General features: G+C 43.2%; 1 protein-coding gene across 1 annotated transcript in view; it reads right to left on the bottom strand.

Annotated features, from left to right (window-relative positions):
* Positions 1–650: 650 nt before the first annotated feature.
* The window catches only part of psmd5 (proteasome 26S subunit, non-ATPase 5), a 29,187-nt gene continuing 14,025 nt past the window's right edge, over positions 651–15,812 (bottom strand). The window contains exons 5-10 of the mRNA XM_080212298.1: positions 15,694–15,803; positions 14,157–14,299; positions 12,571–12,762; positions 8,813–8,922; positions 3,967–4,107; positions 651–1,355 (exon numbers count right to left, since the gene is read on the bottom strand). Of these exons, the coding sequence (XP_080068424.1) occupies positions 1,101–1,355; positions 3,967–4,107; positions 8,813–8,922; positions 12,571–12,762; positions 14,157–14,299; positions 15,694–15,803 (951 nt within the window). The 3' untranslated portion in view covers positions 651–1,100. The remainder of the gene's footprint in view (positions 1,356–3,966; positions 4,108–8,812; positions 8,923–12,570; positions 12,763–14,156; positions 14,300–15,693; positions 15,804–15,812) is intronic.

Below are 15,812 nucleotides of genomic sequence, written 5' to 3'. Positions count from 1 at the left end.
CCTGGAGGTCCCTCCCTAATAGCGCTGTGGGTGTACCTACACTACATGGACTGCAGTATTTCAAGAAGGCAGCTCACCGCCACCTTCTCAAGGGCAATTATGGATGTGCAATAAGTGCTGACACCCACATTGTATGAACGTGTGAACAAAAAAAAGAGAAGTGAGGGGAAGGGCACTTTTAAAAAAAGGCAGACTCTGTTCAACCTTTGCAAATATAAAATTAAATTTCAACTAGACAAGCAATGCTAGGGAATGAACTAGATTGCTCCCCTGCTGCCATAGGGCCTGTAGGACAACTGGATCTGCACATTATCCCTGTGTCTGCGTAGATTTCCTCCTGGTGCTCCAGTTTCCTCAAACAGTCCAAAAGACATGCTGGTTAGGTGCACTGGCCATGCTGAATTCTCCCTCAGTGTAACCCGAACAAGCACTTGTGTGGCGAATGGGGGATTTTCATAGCAACTTCACTGCAGTGTTAATGTAAGCCTACTTGTGACACTAATAAATAAGCTTTAAATCCCTACTCTGTTGGCACTTCCTTAACTTTGAAATTACAGCTTTTGTGGCCATGAGAAATCACACTATCAAGATAAGACACCACAAACTTGAGCCGTGCTTTCCATTCCCCTTTGAACAAAAGACAAAAAAGGTTCCAGGTTGCAAAAATCACATTTTAATTGAAACTTACTGCAGAAGTAGCAGCAACTGTGAAAGGTTTCTTGTAACTCACTTATTAAATTGAGATTTTGCAATGGCAGCAACCTCAGAAAACTGTAAACTTCACTTTACAAACTTTAAAAGCTGCTTTTACCAAATAACTAAATTTATGACTGGAGAAGATATATCGTTCTGGTGTGATCTCTCAAAACGACAGGCATTTATACTGTTCCGAGTTGCATATCTTACCACTGAATATGCCTTGCTGGATAGCCTGGAAGGGAAGGGGAAAGGGTAAGGTGATCAAACAGCCTGAAAATTCCACTGGGTTGAAACTTGTGTTTGAATCCAAGCTGCTGGTGGCAGGTCTTTACAAAAGTTAACAATTAACTTAAGGACGTGATATTTTTCGGTCGTCATTTCTAATGATCAGGTTTGGTCGATTACTCTCCGTCTACGGCAACTGTTGCGACTGCTTTCACAAAGTAAGGACCTTCCTGCAGGTAGGCTCGCAGCTGTAGGTAATATTGGTTCCCAAAGATTTCAGCTATCGTCTTTGAATTGACAAGAGTTTTTACCAGTTCAAATTTAGCATCCTTCGAGGGTTTGTCAGATTCGGCTGACCTATCGACAATGTACTCCACGAATCCTGGCGTGCTGATCATCAGTCTCTGACCCCAAGGCTGGCTAGCAATTGCCTATAATTCAAGGTAATTAAAGGAAAAAAAAAACACCATGAAAAAAAAAGTTGCAGTAACAAACACAACCTTTTCAACTCAATATGGATGTAGGATTAAGAACTGATAAGATCCAACCTTTATTGCAATTAATCGAAATGCACTCATGAAGCAAGTGCAGTAACAAGGTCTAAAGCTGGAGTAGTGTTACCATCAACAAAATGACTGATTTGAATTCATAACTAAATCAACGCAAGAGGCTCAAGGTCATTGGCTAGCAGGTTTCCATAGAATCCCTGCAGGGCAGGAGACCATCAAATCTGCACTGACTCTCCGAAAGACCATCCTGCCTATCTCCATAACCCCAAGCATTTACTCTGCTAATCCCCCAACCTACTCATCGTTGGACACCAAGAGACAATTTACCATGGCCAATCAACCTAAGCTGCATATCTTTGGACTGTGGGAGGGAACTGGAGCACTGGAGAAACCCACGCAGACGGAACATGCAAACTCCACAGTCACCTGGGAATTGAACCCAGGTCCCTGGTGCTGTGAAGCAGCAATGTTAACCACTGTGCCACCATGCCATCCCAGTTAAGATATAATTTTGTAACTTACTTAAAACAAAAGATAATGCAGACACTCAGAAATAGGACAAGACATACAATACTCAGGTCAGGCAGCATCTATGAGATTCCACGTTTCAGGCTGATGACTTTTTCATAGAATCATGGAATCCCTCCAGTGCAGGAGGCCATTCAGCCCATTGAGTCTGCACTGGCTCTCCCTATAATCCCACATATTTACTCTAATCTCCCTAACCTACACATCTTTGGACATGAAGGAGCAATTTAGCATGACCAATCCACCTAACTTGCACATTGTTGGACTATGAGAGGAAATCAGAGCATTCGGAGGAAACCCATACCGACATGGTGAGAACATGCAAACTCCACACAGACAGTGACTTAAGACCGGAATTGAACCCGGGTCCTTGGCGCTGTGAGGAATGCTCTCCCTGTGCACACTGTCCAACCCAAGTGCTTCCAGTAATTGCTGTTTTTATTACAAATGAGATTTCAGTGAAATACAAAAAAAATTGAAACCATATATACTTCAACCTATTTGATCCAATGCTTGAATCCTATCTTAAATCTGAATACAGGAGGAAGTCATTCATAAGAAGTTTATTTCAGAAGGAAATTTGGAAGAGTGTGTCCTGTTACGACAGCAATAGGGATAAGTTGGGCAGCACGATGGCACAGTGGTTGGCACTGGTGCCTCACAGCACCAAGGACCCATGTTCGATTCCCAGCCTTGGGTCACTGTCTGTGTGAATTTCCTCCAGGTGCTCTGGTTTCCTTCCACAGTTTGAAAGATGCGCTAGTTAGGAACATTGACCTGAACAGGTACCAGAGTTTGGTGATTAGGGGAATTTCACAGTAACTTTATGGCAGTGTTAATGTAAGCCTTAGTTGTGACTAATAAATAAACATTTACTTTACTTTTTAAGCCTAACAATTTTCCTTAAACACACTGCTATAACTTTGTATTAAAAAATCTTCAAGCCAGGAATGGCAGCCATAAAATGCATTTCATTACACTTCAAAATAATAAAATTTACATGATTTAGGACATTTCTTCAGGCACTAAGTATTCACTTGCGTGTGATTTTTGTTTCCAATACATCCACTCTTTTTTCTTTCATGGGACGTGGGCAATTTTTACTAACTATCCCAATTGAGGTGGCGCTGATGAGCCACCTTCGTGAACCGCTGCAGTCTGTCTAGTGCAGGTACCCCCATAGCGCTGTTAGGAAGGAAATTCAAACATTCAGATGCCATGACAGCGAAGGAAAGGCGACATGGTTTCAAGTTAGGGTGGTATGTGGCCTGGAGAGGAATTTGCAAGTTCCCATACATCTGTTATCCTTGTCCTTCTAGACGGTGGAAGTAATGGAATTTAAGGTGCTGTCTAAGAAGTCTTGATGAGTTGCTGAAGTGCATCTTGTAGATGGTACACACTGCTGCCAATGTGGATCAGTAATGGAAGGAGTGAATATTTTAATTGGTGGATGGAATGCCAATCTAGTGGATTACTTTACCCCAGATGGTATCAGGTTTTGAGTGTTGTCGGAGCTGTATTTATGTAGGAGACTGGACAGCATTCCATCACACCCAACTTGTGCTTTTTAGATAATGGATCAACTTTAAAGAAGTGAGTAGGCGAGTTACTTTCTGCAGAATTCCCAGTCTTTGACCTGCCTTAGTATTGATATGGCTGATCCAATTGTGAAAAAGCAACACAATTCGCAGGAAATGCTTGCAAACAAACTTTTCTATATTTAATTTATTGGATCGCTCAGTGTTGCTGCCCAACCCCTAAGCACGCCACGCACCCTAGCTACGACTAACACTAGATTCTGCACTCTCTCGTTCCCTTCTCTATGAACAATATGCTTTGTCTACATAGTGCACAAGAAACAATACTTTTCATTGTATGCTAATACATGTGACAATAATAAATCAAATCAAATTCACACCATTGACATCCGGAGTTTTAAATTAGGTCAGGGCATCTGAACATTTTCATGAGAAATTGGATGTTGTGTTAATGATAAAAGACTCACAGTGAAGACCTTGATGGCACCAATATGAATCTCTGGGAATGGCTGGGAGCTCATATTGCAGAATGTTTCCATTGGGTGACTGTGCAGAGTTTGGAACCAGGACTCGGTCAATCCCAGAAGGTCCTCGGTTTGTTGGTCAATCTGTGAAATGGACGAGGAAGTAAAAGAGTTAAAGGCATGAAAGAAATTTCAAACAACTAAGTGAAACTTCTGATATAACTAGTAAAGATCCTCAGCAGGAGTGTATTTTGAAGAGGTGCAACAGGCCACAGACAGTACAACACCAATAACAATTTTATTACAGATAGAATCATAGAATCCTACTGTATAGGAGGGCATTCAGCTCATCGAGTCTGCACTGACCACAATCCCACCCAGGTCCGATCCCCACAAGCCCATACATTTTAACAGACAATACTCAAAAGGGAAAGACTTTTTGCAAATTTACCAGGTTTTACATATTCCAGTGTGCAAATACAATACTGCAACACCTTATAAATCCTGACTGCTTCTTAAAAAGCACCACACGTTACTTGCTTGCCATAATCTATAAAAAGGGGAATCCAGTGAGCTGCTACTAGTTAGGAACGGTTCTAAGTGAAAAGCGCACCTTGGGTCAATCGCCATTGGCAAGCAATTTGGTGGTGTAGATAAACATTTAGTCCGGGAATAGAGATGCAATATGATATACACCAAACATATGCTACCTGACATTGGACAATTTCAAAATTGCTTGTTGGACCTAGTGAATAAAATTCACAGAAGTATTCAGATAAAAAAAAAGTGACTGCCAGCGCAAGTCAAACATAAACCCAACAGTACAATATTTGACAGCTCCCTCAAGAGAAGCATGTTGACTTCACTGTATTGTAGGAAAGACATTTTGTATTACTCATGCTTATAGAATTCATTGGTTACAAACCCTCCCACATTTAGCTATGTCTGCTGCAGACACATGATCCAACAGACCACAGATGTCCTGGTCACAGCTCCGCAACACTGTACAGGATGCTCTGTCTAGCTTGGAGCAGGCCAGCTTGAACCAGCCCCAACAGTGACTCAGTGATTAGCATTGCTGCCTCAGTGCCAGGGACATCGGTTTAATACTGGCCTCGGGTCGGTGTCCATATGGAGTTTGCACGTTCTCCCTCTGTCTGAGAGTGTTTCCTCCAGGTGCTCTGGTTTCCTCCCACAGTCCAAAGATGTGAGAGTTAGATTGATTAGCCCCTAGCGTCAGGGAGATTAGCAGGGTAAATATGTGGGGTTGCTGGGATAGGGATGGGTGGGATTGTTGTTGGTCCAGGCCTGATGGACCGAATGGCCTCTTTCTGCACTATGGGGATTCTATGATTATAATCTGATCTTGAGTACAAGAACCAGAGATAGATTCTTCACAGCACACCAACCAAGACTACACTTGCCAGGCTTTGCAGAATGCCCACTCTTTGTTAATAGTGACTGAACTATTCTTCCCAGCCACTATCAGCTCAACTAAAATGATTTAAGCCAAGGAGCTGGATCTTAATCCAATATAGTTTGCTACAAGTATTTAACATGAAATGCAACCTGAGGTTGTTATCGCAATTCTATACATTGCTATCGGCTGCTGGAGACGTCTGTCACCTGTTACGTTTTAATTAACAGACAGGAGGTTAAAATGTAGCACTGTTCATTAGAAGTTATGTCACTTTTTTAAAACATTCAAAGAATCACAAAATTTAGCAAGAAAACATCTCGCTCCATGGCTTTGTTTGCAGTTTACACAATAAACCTCCCCTCCCAGTGCAACATTAATGATACTACTTTTGCTGTCAAAACCCTAATCTAATTATTTTTCCCCAAGTTTAAAATCCACATCACTTTTCCTCACCACCATTTCATGAGGCGCCAGTGACTTTTACAAGACCCACAGCTTGACTGGCTGAAAACAGGACATTTGCATTAAGTTGACTTTTCTCTACACCCTAGCTATGACTATAGCACTACATTCTGCACTCTTTCATAAGAACATAAGAAATAGGGCTAGATGGCCTACTCCTGCTCCTTCGAGCCTGCCCCGCCATTCAATAAGATCATGGCTGATCTGTTGTGGCTCAGTTCCACATTCCCGCCCTCTCCCCATAACCCTTAATCCCCTCTCTTATCAAAAACCCATTAACCCGTGTCTTAAAAATATTTAGCGAGGTAGCCTCCACCACTTCAACGGGCAGAGAATTCCAGAGATTCACCACCCTTTGAGTGAAGAAGTTCCTCCTCAACTCCGTTCTAAACCGCCCCGCCCCCCCCCCCTTTATCTTGAGGCTGTGCCCCCTAGTCCTATTGTCCTTTGAGTGGGAAGAGTCTCTCCACCTCTATCCTATCCATCCCATTCATCATCTGACACGTCTCAATGAGATCTCCCCTCATTCTTCTAAACTCTAACGAGTACAAGCCTAGTTTATTCAGCCTCTCCTCATAGCTCAACCCCCTCAACTCCGGCATCAGCCTAGTAAACCTCCTCTGCACTCCCTCCAAGGCCAAAATATCCTTGCGTAAGTATGGTGCCCAAAACTGCACACAGTACTCCAGCTGCAGCCTCACCAATGCCCTATACAGCCGCAGCAAGACCTCCCTACTTTTATATTCAATCCCCCTCGCTATGAAGGCCAGCATCCCATTCGCCTTCCTGATCACCTGCTGCACCTGCAAGCTAGGTTTTTGCGACTCATGCACAAGGACCCCAAGGTCCCTCTGCACCATCGCCTGCTGCAGTTTTTCACCACGTAAGTGATAATCCTTCCTACCAAAGTGGACCACCTCGCACTTGCCAACATTAAATTCCATTTGCCAGTTCCTGGCCCATTCGCCCAGCCTATCTAGATCCTTCTGTAGACTCTCCACACCCTCCGCACAATTTGCCTTTCCTCCAATCTTGGTGTCATCAGCAAATTTCGACACCCTACACCTGGTTCCCTCCACCAGATCATCTATATAAATGGTAAATAGCTGAGGCCCCAGCACTGACCCCTGAGGCACTCCACTAGTCACCATCCGCCAATCCGAATAGCACCCATTGACCCCCACTCTCTGCCTCCTATTTGACAACCAATCCTCTATCCGCGCTAACACCCTACCCCCAACCTTCTGCAATAACCTCCTGTGAAGTACCTTGTCAAATGCCTTCTGAAAATCCAGAAAGACCACATCCACCGGCTCTCCTCTATCCACCACCCTAGACACATCCTCATAGAACTCCAGTAAATTTGTCAGACACGACTTCCCTTTAACGAAACCGTGCTGCGTCTGCTCTATCAAGCAATTCCTCTCAAGATGCCTCGCTATTTCCTCCTTGATGACGGATTCTAACATTTTACCCACAACAGACGTTAAACTAACCGGCCTATAATTCCCTGCCTTTTGCCTGGCACCCTTCTTAAACAACGGCGTAACATTAGCCGCTTTCCAATCTTCTGGCACTTCCCCGGAATCCAGCGACATCTGGAAAATAACCACCAAGGCATCCACTATCACCTCCGCCATTTCTTTCAGAACCCTCGGATGCATTCCATCCGGTCCTGGCGACTTGTCCACAATCAGTCCCTCCAGTCTGTCGAGCACCACCTCTCTAGTAACAGTAATGTCATTAAGACCCTCCAGTCCTACCACCTTTCCATCTCTAACACCCAGCAAATTATTCACGTCCTCCTCCGTGAAGACAGAAACAAAAAAGTTATTCAGGACCTCAGCCATATCCCCATCCCCTACCACTAAGTCCCCCTTCTCATCCTCTAAGGGACCAACGTTCACCCTAGCCAGCCTCTTCCTTTTTATATATAAAAACTCTTGCTATCCTTTTTTATATTAAGCGCAAGCCCAGCTTCATAGTTTCTCCTACCCTTCTTTATCATCTTCTTTGTCAATCTTTGTTCCTTTCCTTCTCAATGAATGGTATGTTTTGTCTGCATAGCACGCAAGAAACAATACTTTTCACTGTATACCGATGCAATGGGCTGATGGTCAAGTTGACCACATAAGCAACGCTGCCCTTTCACATCACTCAGAAGCAGAGTTGCCAAAGTAAAAACATTACTTCTGGGCTGCTTTAAAGCAAAGAATGCACTAACAAGGTTTTGACTAAGCCGTCAAACATATAGCCAGATAAATCTTTCTGCAGAAGGTGAATTCAGTACACTTTTTATTTAGCACAGAATCCCTACAGTCAAGAAGGAGGTCATTTAGCCCATCGCGTCTGCACCAACTTTTTGACAGAGTGTCTTACCTAAGCCCTCTCCCCCGCTGTAACCCCTCACATTTTTCCCATGGCTAATCCACCTAACCTGCACACCTTTGAATACTAAGGGGCAATTTAGCATGGCCAATCCACCTAATGTGCACATCTTTGGACTGTGGGATGAAACCCATGCAGACACAGGGAGAATGTGCAAACTCTCCACAATTACTCAAGGCTGGAATCAAACCCAGGTCCCTGGTGTTGAGAGGCTGCAGTGCTGACCACTGCCATCACTAAAGGAGGGGTGACTCTGGAGACCGTTATTAGTGCATCTTTTTCCAAAGAAAGGAAACCAGATAATATTATGGAGCAAATGTGGTTTATTCATGCTACTGCTTGCTTTGGCAAAAACAGCAATATACTAAAATATATTCACGGAAATTCATTTTGCAAAAAGGATGATAAATTAAGTAGCGAACGGTTGAGAAATTTGTTGGTGGGCTATTTTTGTTTGCTTTTCCCACACCACCTGGGTCAATTCAAATTTTGTTCCTGTAGCAAGCACATAAAACTCAAGCCAATCAAATTCAGAAGACTCTCAGCTATCTTGCACTTACATGTTTACTGGGATCTTACCGGTAGGGAGAGGAGAGAAGCAACGGTGTCAAGGCAGCGAACCCGTAGGTCTGTGGCAGCATTGCACGAGAGGGAACCCAGCCTTCTCAAAACCTCCTGGAATTTATTGCCTGTAAGTATATTTGGGAAGATAGAGATAACTTTAAATTCGGCTTCTATGTTTTAGTATGAGATCAGAAAAAAAAGAAAGATGACAAGTAATGCAATACTGATGTTACAATTTGAGTACGCAAGTGCAACAAATCTCTGCCAAAGGCAAGTCCTGATGAAAAACGTTTGCTTGGCTTTCGGGATACAAATTCCAAATTAGAGGCATGTCTGTCCCACGTTACAACCACAATGTGGGAATCAGGCCCCTCCAGACTTCATTGACACGCTTACCCTTCAGAAAGGGCACAGAAACACCCAAGTGTAATCAATGACACCACAAGCTGCATAGAAATCTGTCTGTGGGGAATCAGCATGGATTTGAAGGGCTGAATGGCCTCATTATACACCATAAGTGATGCTATGACTAACACTGAAAATCCTTTCTGCTCCATTAGTACTCGCTCCAATCTGGAACTAAGAGGATCTTCAGCATAGCTCTGTTCCAAACCTGGAACAAGAAAGCTGTCACCAATTCAAGTAAACCTTTTTTTAAATGCACGTTCTTTCATGGGATATGGGCGCCACTGGCAGGGCCAAGATTTATTGCCCATCCCTAATTATTCTCGAATTTGGAATCACATGGAAGCCAAACCAGGATATTGCTGTTTTTGCCAAAGCAAGCAGATTTCCTTCTCTAAAGGGCATTAGTAAACCAGATTTTTTTTTGAAAAAACAATTGGCAATAGTTTCTTGATCATCATTAGACTTTTAATTGCAGACTTTCATTGATTTTAAATTCCACCAGGTGCCACGGTGGGATTTGAACCTGGGGGTCCGCAGAATATTAACTTGTAACTAGTCTAGTGACAGTACCACTACGCCATCACCTCCACTAAACCTGACTGGAGCTCCCAAAACTATAACTTCCACTTGCCTTTGTATTCTATTTGTTTTGAGATCCAAAGACAAGAGGAAATACCTAAAGACAGCATGAGTCTCATTTCCTGGAGTGTCAATGGAGAAAAGCATTGAGCTCATCAGCCACAACTCTTAACCGCAAGGCCAATGTGAGATTATACACCAAGTGTACCATATCCTACACGTTTCACAAATGTTGGCCCTGGTTTCTGTGGCTATGACTCATCTTTCATGCCTTCACCCTGCAGTATAAATATGTCCTACTTTCTATGTCTTTTAGCTTTGACAAAGGGTCGTCTGGACTCGAAATGTCAGCTCTTTTCTCTCCCTACAAATGTTACCAAATCTGCTGAGATTTTCCAGCATTTCCTCTTTGGGTATATGTTTCACAAACCCCAGTCACCTATTGGAGGTGAGGGGTGACTAAACAGAGGATCCAGCCCATAGGGTATATTACCAGACAAGTACTTTCAGGTCCCTTTCTCACAGTAATCAGGGAGCCAACTCAGCAACCTAGATTTTTTTTTAAAAATTCATTTGTGGGAAAGGGGTGTTGCTGGCTAGGCCAGCATTTATTGCCTGTCCATTGTTGCTCTAGGAGGGCAGTTGAGAGTCAACCACATTGCTGTGCTCTGGAGTCACATGTAGGCCACACTAGGTAAGGATGGCAGATTTCCTTCCCTAAACGACATTAGTGAACCAGATGGGTTTTTCCTGATAATCAACAATAATTTCAAGGTCATCATTAGATTCATAATTCCACTTTTTTTAATTGAATTCAAATTCCATCATCTGCTGTGGCAGGACTCGAACCCAGGTCCCCAGAACATTAGCAGAGTTTCTGGATTAATTGTCTAGCAATACCACCACTGGGCCATCACTTCCTCTGCTCACCTTACCCAATGAGGAATGAACCACTCCTGCAACGTGCAGACTAGCTTAACTGTTGCTACTAGCTACAAGATGGCAAAGTGAGATCTTTCTTTCAGTAAATATGGATGAACAGCGATGAGAATTGACAATTGGAACAGTGTTAGCATCTCCCCCACTGCAGCTGAACCACAGAATAATAGCCAAGCTACGACACCAAAAACAATGTGCTGTTCTTAAATCGATCCCTGCCAACCCATCCTCTGCCAAACATACACACAGTATGTTGTTGCTATCCGGTTAAAAGATGCATTAACAATCCCAATATGTTGTCTAAAAGCAAATTACTGCAGATGCTGGAATCTAAAACAAAAAACACTGGAAACTCTCAGCAAGTCCGGCAACACCTGTAAGGAGAAAAGAGCTGACATTGAGTCCAGATGCTTTGACAAAGGACCGTCTCGAAACGTTAAGGAGAGAAAAGGGCTGACGTTTTGAGACAGTCTTTTGTCAAAGCTTTGACAAAGGGTCATCTGGACTCGAAACGTCAGCTCTTCTCTCCTTACAATTGCTGCCAGACCTGCTGAGATTTTCCAGTGTTTTCTCTTTTGGCTTCCAATACGCTATCTTGTTAGTATCAAACAACAACGTAATTACTTCACAAAGTACATGCACTAGTTATTAACATTGAAATTAAATTATCTAAAGAGGATCTTTCTATTAAACCAAGGTTTAAAAACGCATCAATAAGTTTGATTCCTTGGCTCTTGCTGAGTTAGCCAGGTTAGCTGGGCTATTTGCCCAGCTTTAAAGAGGTGGAGAAAGCACAGATGACTTTTTTTGAAATAATGACAAAAAATGCTGGAAATACTCAGCAGGTCAGGCAGCATCAGTGGAGGGAAACAGAGTTAATGTTTCAAGTCAAAGCCCTCTCATCAGGACCTTTTGCTTTTGTGTCAGATTACATGTCTGCTCACTATCCTATAAGCCCTCACTGGAACGTGTAGGTGCAAAGATTCAACACCGATTTCCTCTACAACTGCACAGCTTGCAAGCGCTCACTGCGAAGGCACACATGAAAGGCTGTTGGGATTGGGGAACAGAAGGCTGCCAGCATCCATTAAGTCACATTCCTGTCCCAAGTCAGCAGCTTCTGGAAAAGAAACGATGTGAGGAGAGGAGGGGAGAGCAAGGGGACAGAACTGGAAGAAAATAAACAAGGCAAATTAATTAGGGGAATTATAAGAGCAGCATCGAAAAATAAATTATTTTCTCATCTAATAACTGATTAATAAAGTTTATTTGTTAGCATCACAAGCGAGGTTTACAACACTGCAGTGAAGTTATTGTGAAATTCCCCTAGTTGCCACAGTCCGGAGCTTGCTCAGGTCAACGCAACTAAATCAGCACGTCTTTCAGCATGTGGGAGGAAACCGGAGCACCCAGAGAAAACCCACACAGACATGGGAGAATGCGCAAACTCCACACAGACAGTAACCCAAGTTGGGAATCGAACCCAGGTCCCTGGCGCTGTAAAGCAGCAACGCTAACCACTGTGCCACCAGTGGTGTAGGAGAGGAGACATACAACGGAATTGGTGGTAAGCAATGCTAAATGCAAGTGTGAGGAAAAATAATCTAAATTAATCTTTGGACAACATGGGATGTGGAAAACTTGTTTTGTAAATAAGTTCATCAATAGGATGCCAGATTTTCAATTCCTCATCAGAATGTTGGAATAAATTAGTTATGCATCACCCTGCACATCAGAGCTATAAATTGTGAATGGAATTTTTGTAAGAAAACATTTTTATGTAGTACCTTTAGCACCCAACACTTTGCTTCTGAACTATTAATAACTGAAGTTTTAATATGGCTCACCTGTTTTATGTAGCACTTGCTTTCCTTCAATACATGATCCAAGAATTCCAATGGTATCCAGACCAACTCCAGTCATTGTTGGCTCCTGCCCTTCAATCACCTCAAACACCTTTTCAATAAAAGCAGGATAACGCTCACAGATCTGTTGAGGACTATCAACCATTGCCAAATTTCCAAAGAACTTCACTAAATCTACAAAGAAAGCAGTGAATGCGAGTTCAGACTGAAGCATCTCCACGGACATCAGTAGAAGGCAATGGAAAAGAAAGTGCTCAAATACATAGACGACTGGATTATAACACCCATTATTTTCATCACTAATCTCCACATTTTATTTGTTGAGTGATGCCAGGCAGAACTTCATTACAATCCATAAAGAGTGCCTGCCCCCAGCCTATTTTTTCACTGTTCTCCTGGGTGCTGATTCACATTGTGGATAACCAGCTCTGAATGTTAACGCAAATGATCGTTTATGTGCAATCCTAAACAATTCATAATTGGCAAAAGGCCAATTCTACATAAGAAAAAGGAGCGGGAGACCATTTGGCCTCAAGCCTGCTTTGCCATTCAACAAGGACATGGCCAATCTGATTGTGACCTCCTCCTCCTACCCGCACCACCAAAGCCTTTAAACTCCCGTGTTGATCAGAATCTCTCTGGCTCAGCCTTGCATATACTCAATGACCCAACCTCCAATGGTGTTGAAAATTCTAAAGACTCTCTGCCGTTGCAAAAAAATTTCTCCTTATCTGCACTTTCAATGGGAGGCTCTTTTTTGAAACCAAGGTGCCCCCTGGTTCTAGAAAACCGCATGTGGGACAACAGCCTCTCAACAATGACAGCTCATTTTGGAAAGGAGATAAAGTACATTGTGTGAAATGGAATGTGATGTTAAAAACATATTCATTTAAGGAAAAGGAATCTTTAGGATGAACATTTGGAACAATGCAATGGGGATTAAAAAAAAGTAAAAAGTCTGACAACACCAGGTTTTAGTCCAAGCGATTTATTTGATAGTAAACTCACAAGCTTTCGGGTTAATAAATCGATTGGACTAAAACCTGGTGTTGTCAGACTTTTTACTGTGTTTACCCCAGTCCAACGCCAGCATATCCACGTCATGATTAAAAAAAACAGGGGAGTAGAGGACTGAAGTGAATGTTAGCTGGATGAAGTAGGTCACCAGAAGAATAAGCTTTCTTGCCCATGATTCTTATTAATCAGTTCATAGAATCCTTACAGTGCAGAAGGCTATTTGGCCCATCGAGTTTGCACCGACAACAATCCCACCCCAGGCCTTATCCCCACAAATTTACCCTGCTAATCCCTCTAACCTATATATTCCCTGACACTAACGGGTAATTTAGCATGGCCAATCAACCTAACCCGCACACCTCTGGACTCTGGGAAGAAACTGGAGCACCCAGAGGAAATCCACTCAGGTACGGGGAGAAGGTGCAAACTCCACACAGACAGTGATGCAAGCTGGGAATCGAACCCAGGTCCCTGGAGCAATGAGGCAGTAGTGTTAACGACTGTGCTGCTCCAAAGTACACAAAGAAAAATAAAATATTCCTTTTACTTACTTGGTAGATAAAACCCAGAGAAGGGATCTGAACCTGCACCAATAATCATGTTTGAGATTCTATCAATGGTGCCTTGCTGAGCAAGATACTGCCGTCCATGTTGACTCTGAGCAAGTCCAGTAACCATCTCAATAGCTGTAACTCTGCAATTGAACCAAAAGACCGATGAACTTTAATTTATATAGTTATATAGTAAATCATCTCAAAATCCTTCACAGAAGCTGTGCCAGAGATTTGATACCAAGTCACATAAGGAAGACAGCAGGAAGGTGACCCAAGGTTTTTGCCAAGGAAGTAGGTTTTAAGGAGCAACAGAAATTCAGGGAGTCAATTCCAGGGCTAGGGGCCCTAGTCAACTAAAGGCAGTCACCAGTGGTGCAATGATGAAAATGGAGGATGCACAAGAGTCCACATTTGCAGGAGTGCAGAGAATTTAGTGGATCGCAGTGCTGGAGGTCACAGAGATGGGGACAGTGGGAACATGGAGCAATTTGAAAATAAGGACGAGAATTTCAAAACTGAGGCAGTGGTGGACTAGGAGCCAATGTTGGTCCAACAAACATAGCAGGGATGGGTCAACACAACTGCAACTGTTCTTAAATACAGAAGGGAAGGTGAAGAGGAGGGAGGGTAATCTTAGAGAGGCTACAAGGTTCTCAATACGGGGGAAGCATTTTTTCCTATTTTGGGTACAAGGTGACAGCAAACACTCCCATATCAGACACAGGATGAAGGCAACTCAACACTAGCCCAACGATGCACGTCAACACCCAGGACCAAGCTTAATCCCGACTGCACCAATGTGACTGTGCCATTTCTCAACCCAGGTGATTGCAGTGAGATTGGCAACTTAAAAGTTACAAGTTTATTTATTAGTCAGAAGTAAGGCTTACATTAACACTGCAACTAAGTTACTGTGAAACTCCCCTAGTTGCCACAGTCTGGCACCTGTTTGGGTCAATGCACCCTAACCAGCACTTCTTTCAGAATGTTGGAGGAAATCAGAGCACCTGAAGGAAACCTACACAGACATGGGGAGAACGTGCACACTCCACACAGACGGTGACCCAAGCTGGTAATCAAACCGGGGTCTCTAGTGCTGTGAAGCAGCAGTGCTAATCACCATGCTACCATGCCATTCCACTGAGCAGCCAAACACTGACAGTTCTGTGTGGCGAGTTAGTGCGGTGCCAGAAAAACCATTATACACTTCCATTTGCCCCTTCCCGCAATTAATCTGATGATCCTTTTCAGTTTTCAATCAATGTCTCTCTGTAAGCAGAGGGCACAAAATGTGGCAGAGCAAGTCAAAGCTGGATGTGCTGTTGCCTCTCCAACTTGTGGCCCAGGGCACTGCTTTTACCCTCTTTCCGGTGAACAAGTGCCAAAATGAGAAAATGATCCATTATAACCAGCAAGGTTGGCAGAATCGCATGGCTGCATTCAGGTAACAGACACCAACATTTGCTGTTTAAGGTTAAGAACTGAAAGTTCCTTCCCAAAGCAACTAATTTTTAGCAAGCAGTCCCTTTCTCACCTGATGAGAACATCATCTCCTGCAAGCTCAGCAAGCAGCTGAGTGATGAAACCACTGTTGGCGCAATAACCCAGCGAGACGGGTGACACAGAGGAAATTTCCACCACTAACTGCAATGC

Source organism: Carcharhinus amblyrhynchos, chromosome 25 (assembly GCF_965287045.1).
Source record: "Carcharhinus amblyrhynchos chromosome 25, sCarAmb.v2.hapA, whole genome shotgun sequence".
NCBI classification, from domain to species: domain Eukaryota; kingdom Metazoa; phylum Chordata; class Chondrichthyes; order Carcharhiniformes; family Carcharhinidae; genus Carcharhinus; species Carcharhinus amblyrhynchos.
The sequence above is the reverse complement of the archived record's forward strand: the minus strand, read 5'-3'. Positions and strand labels throughout refer to the sequence as shown.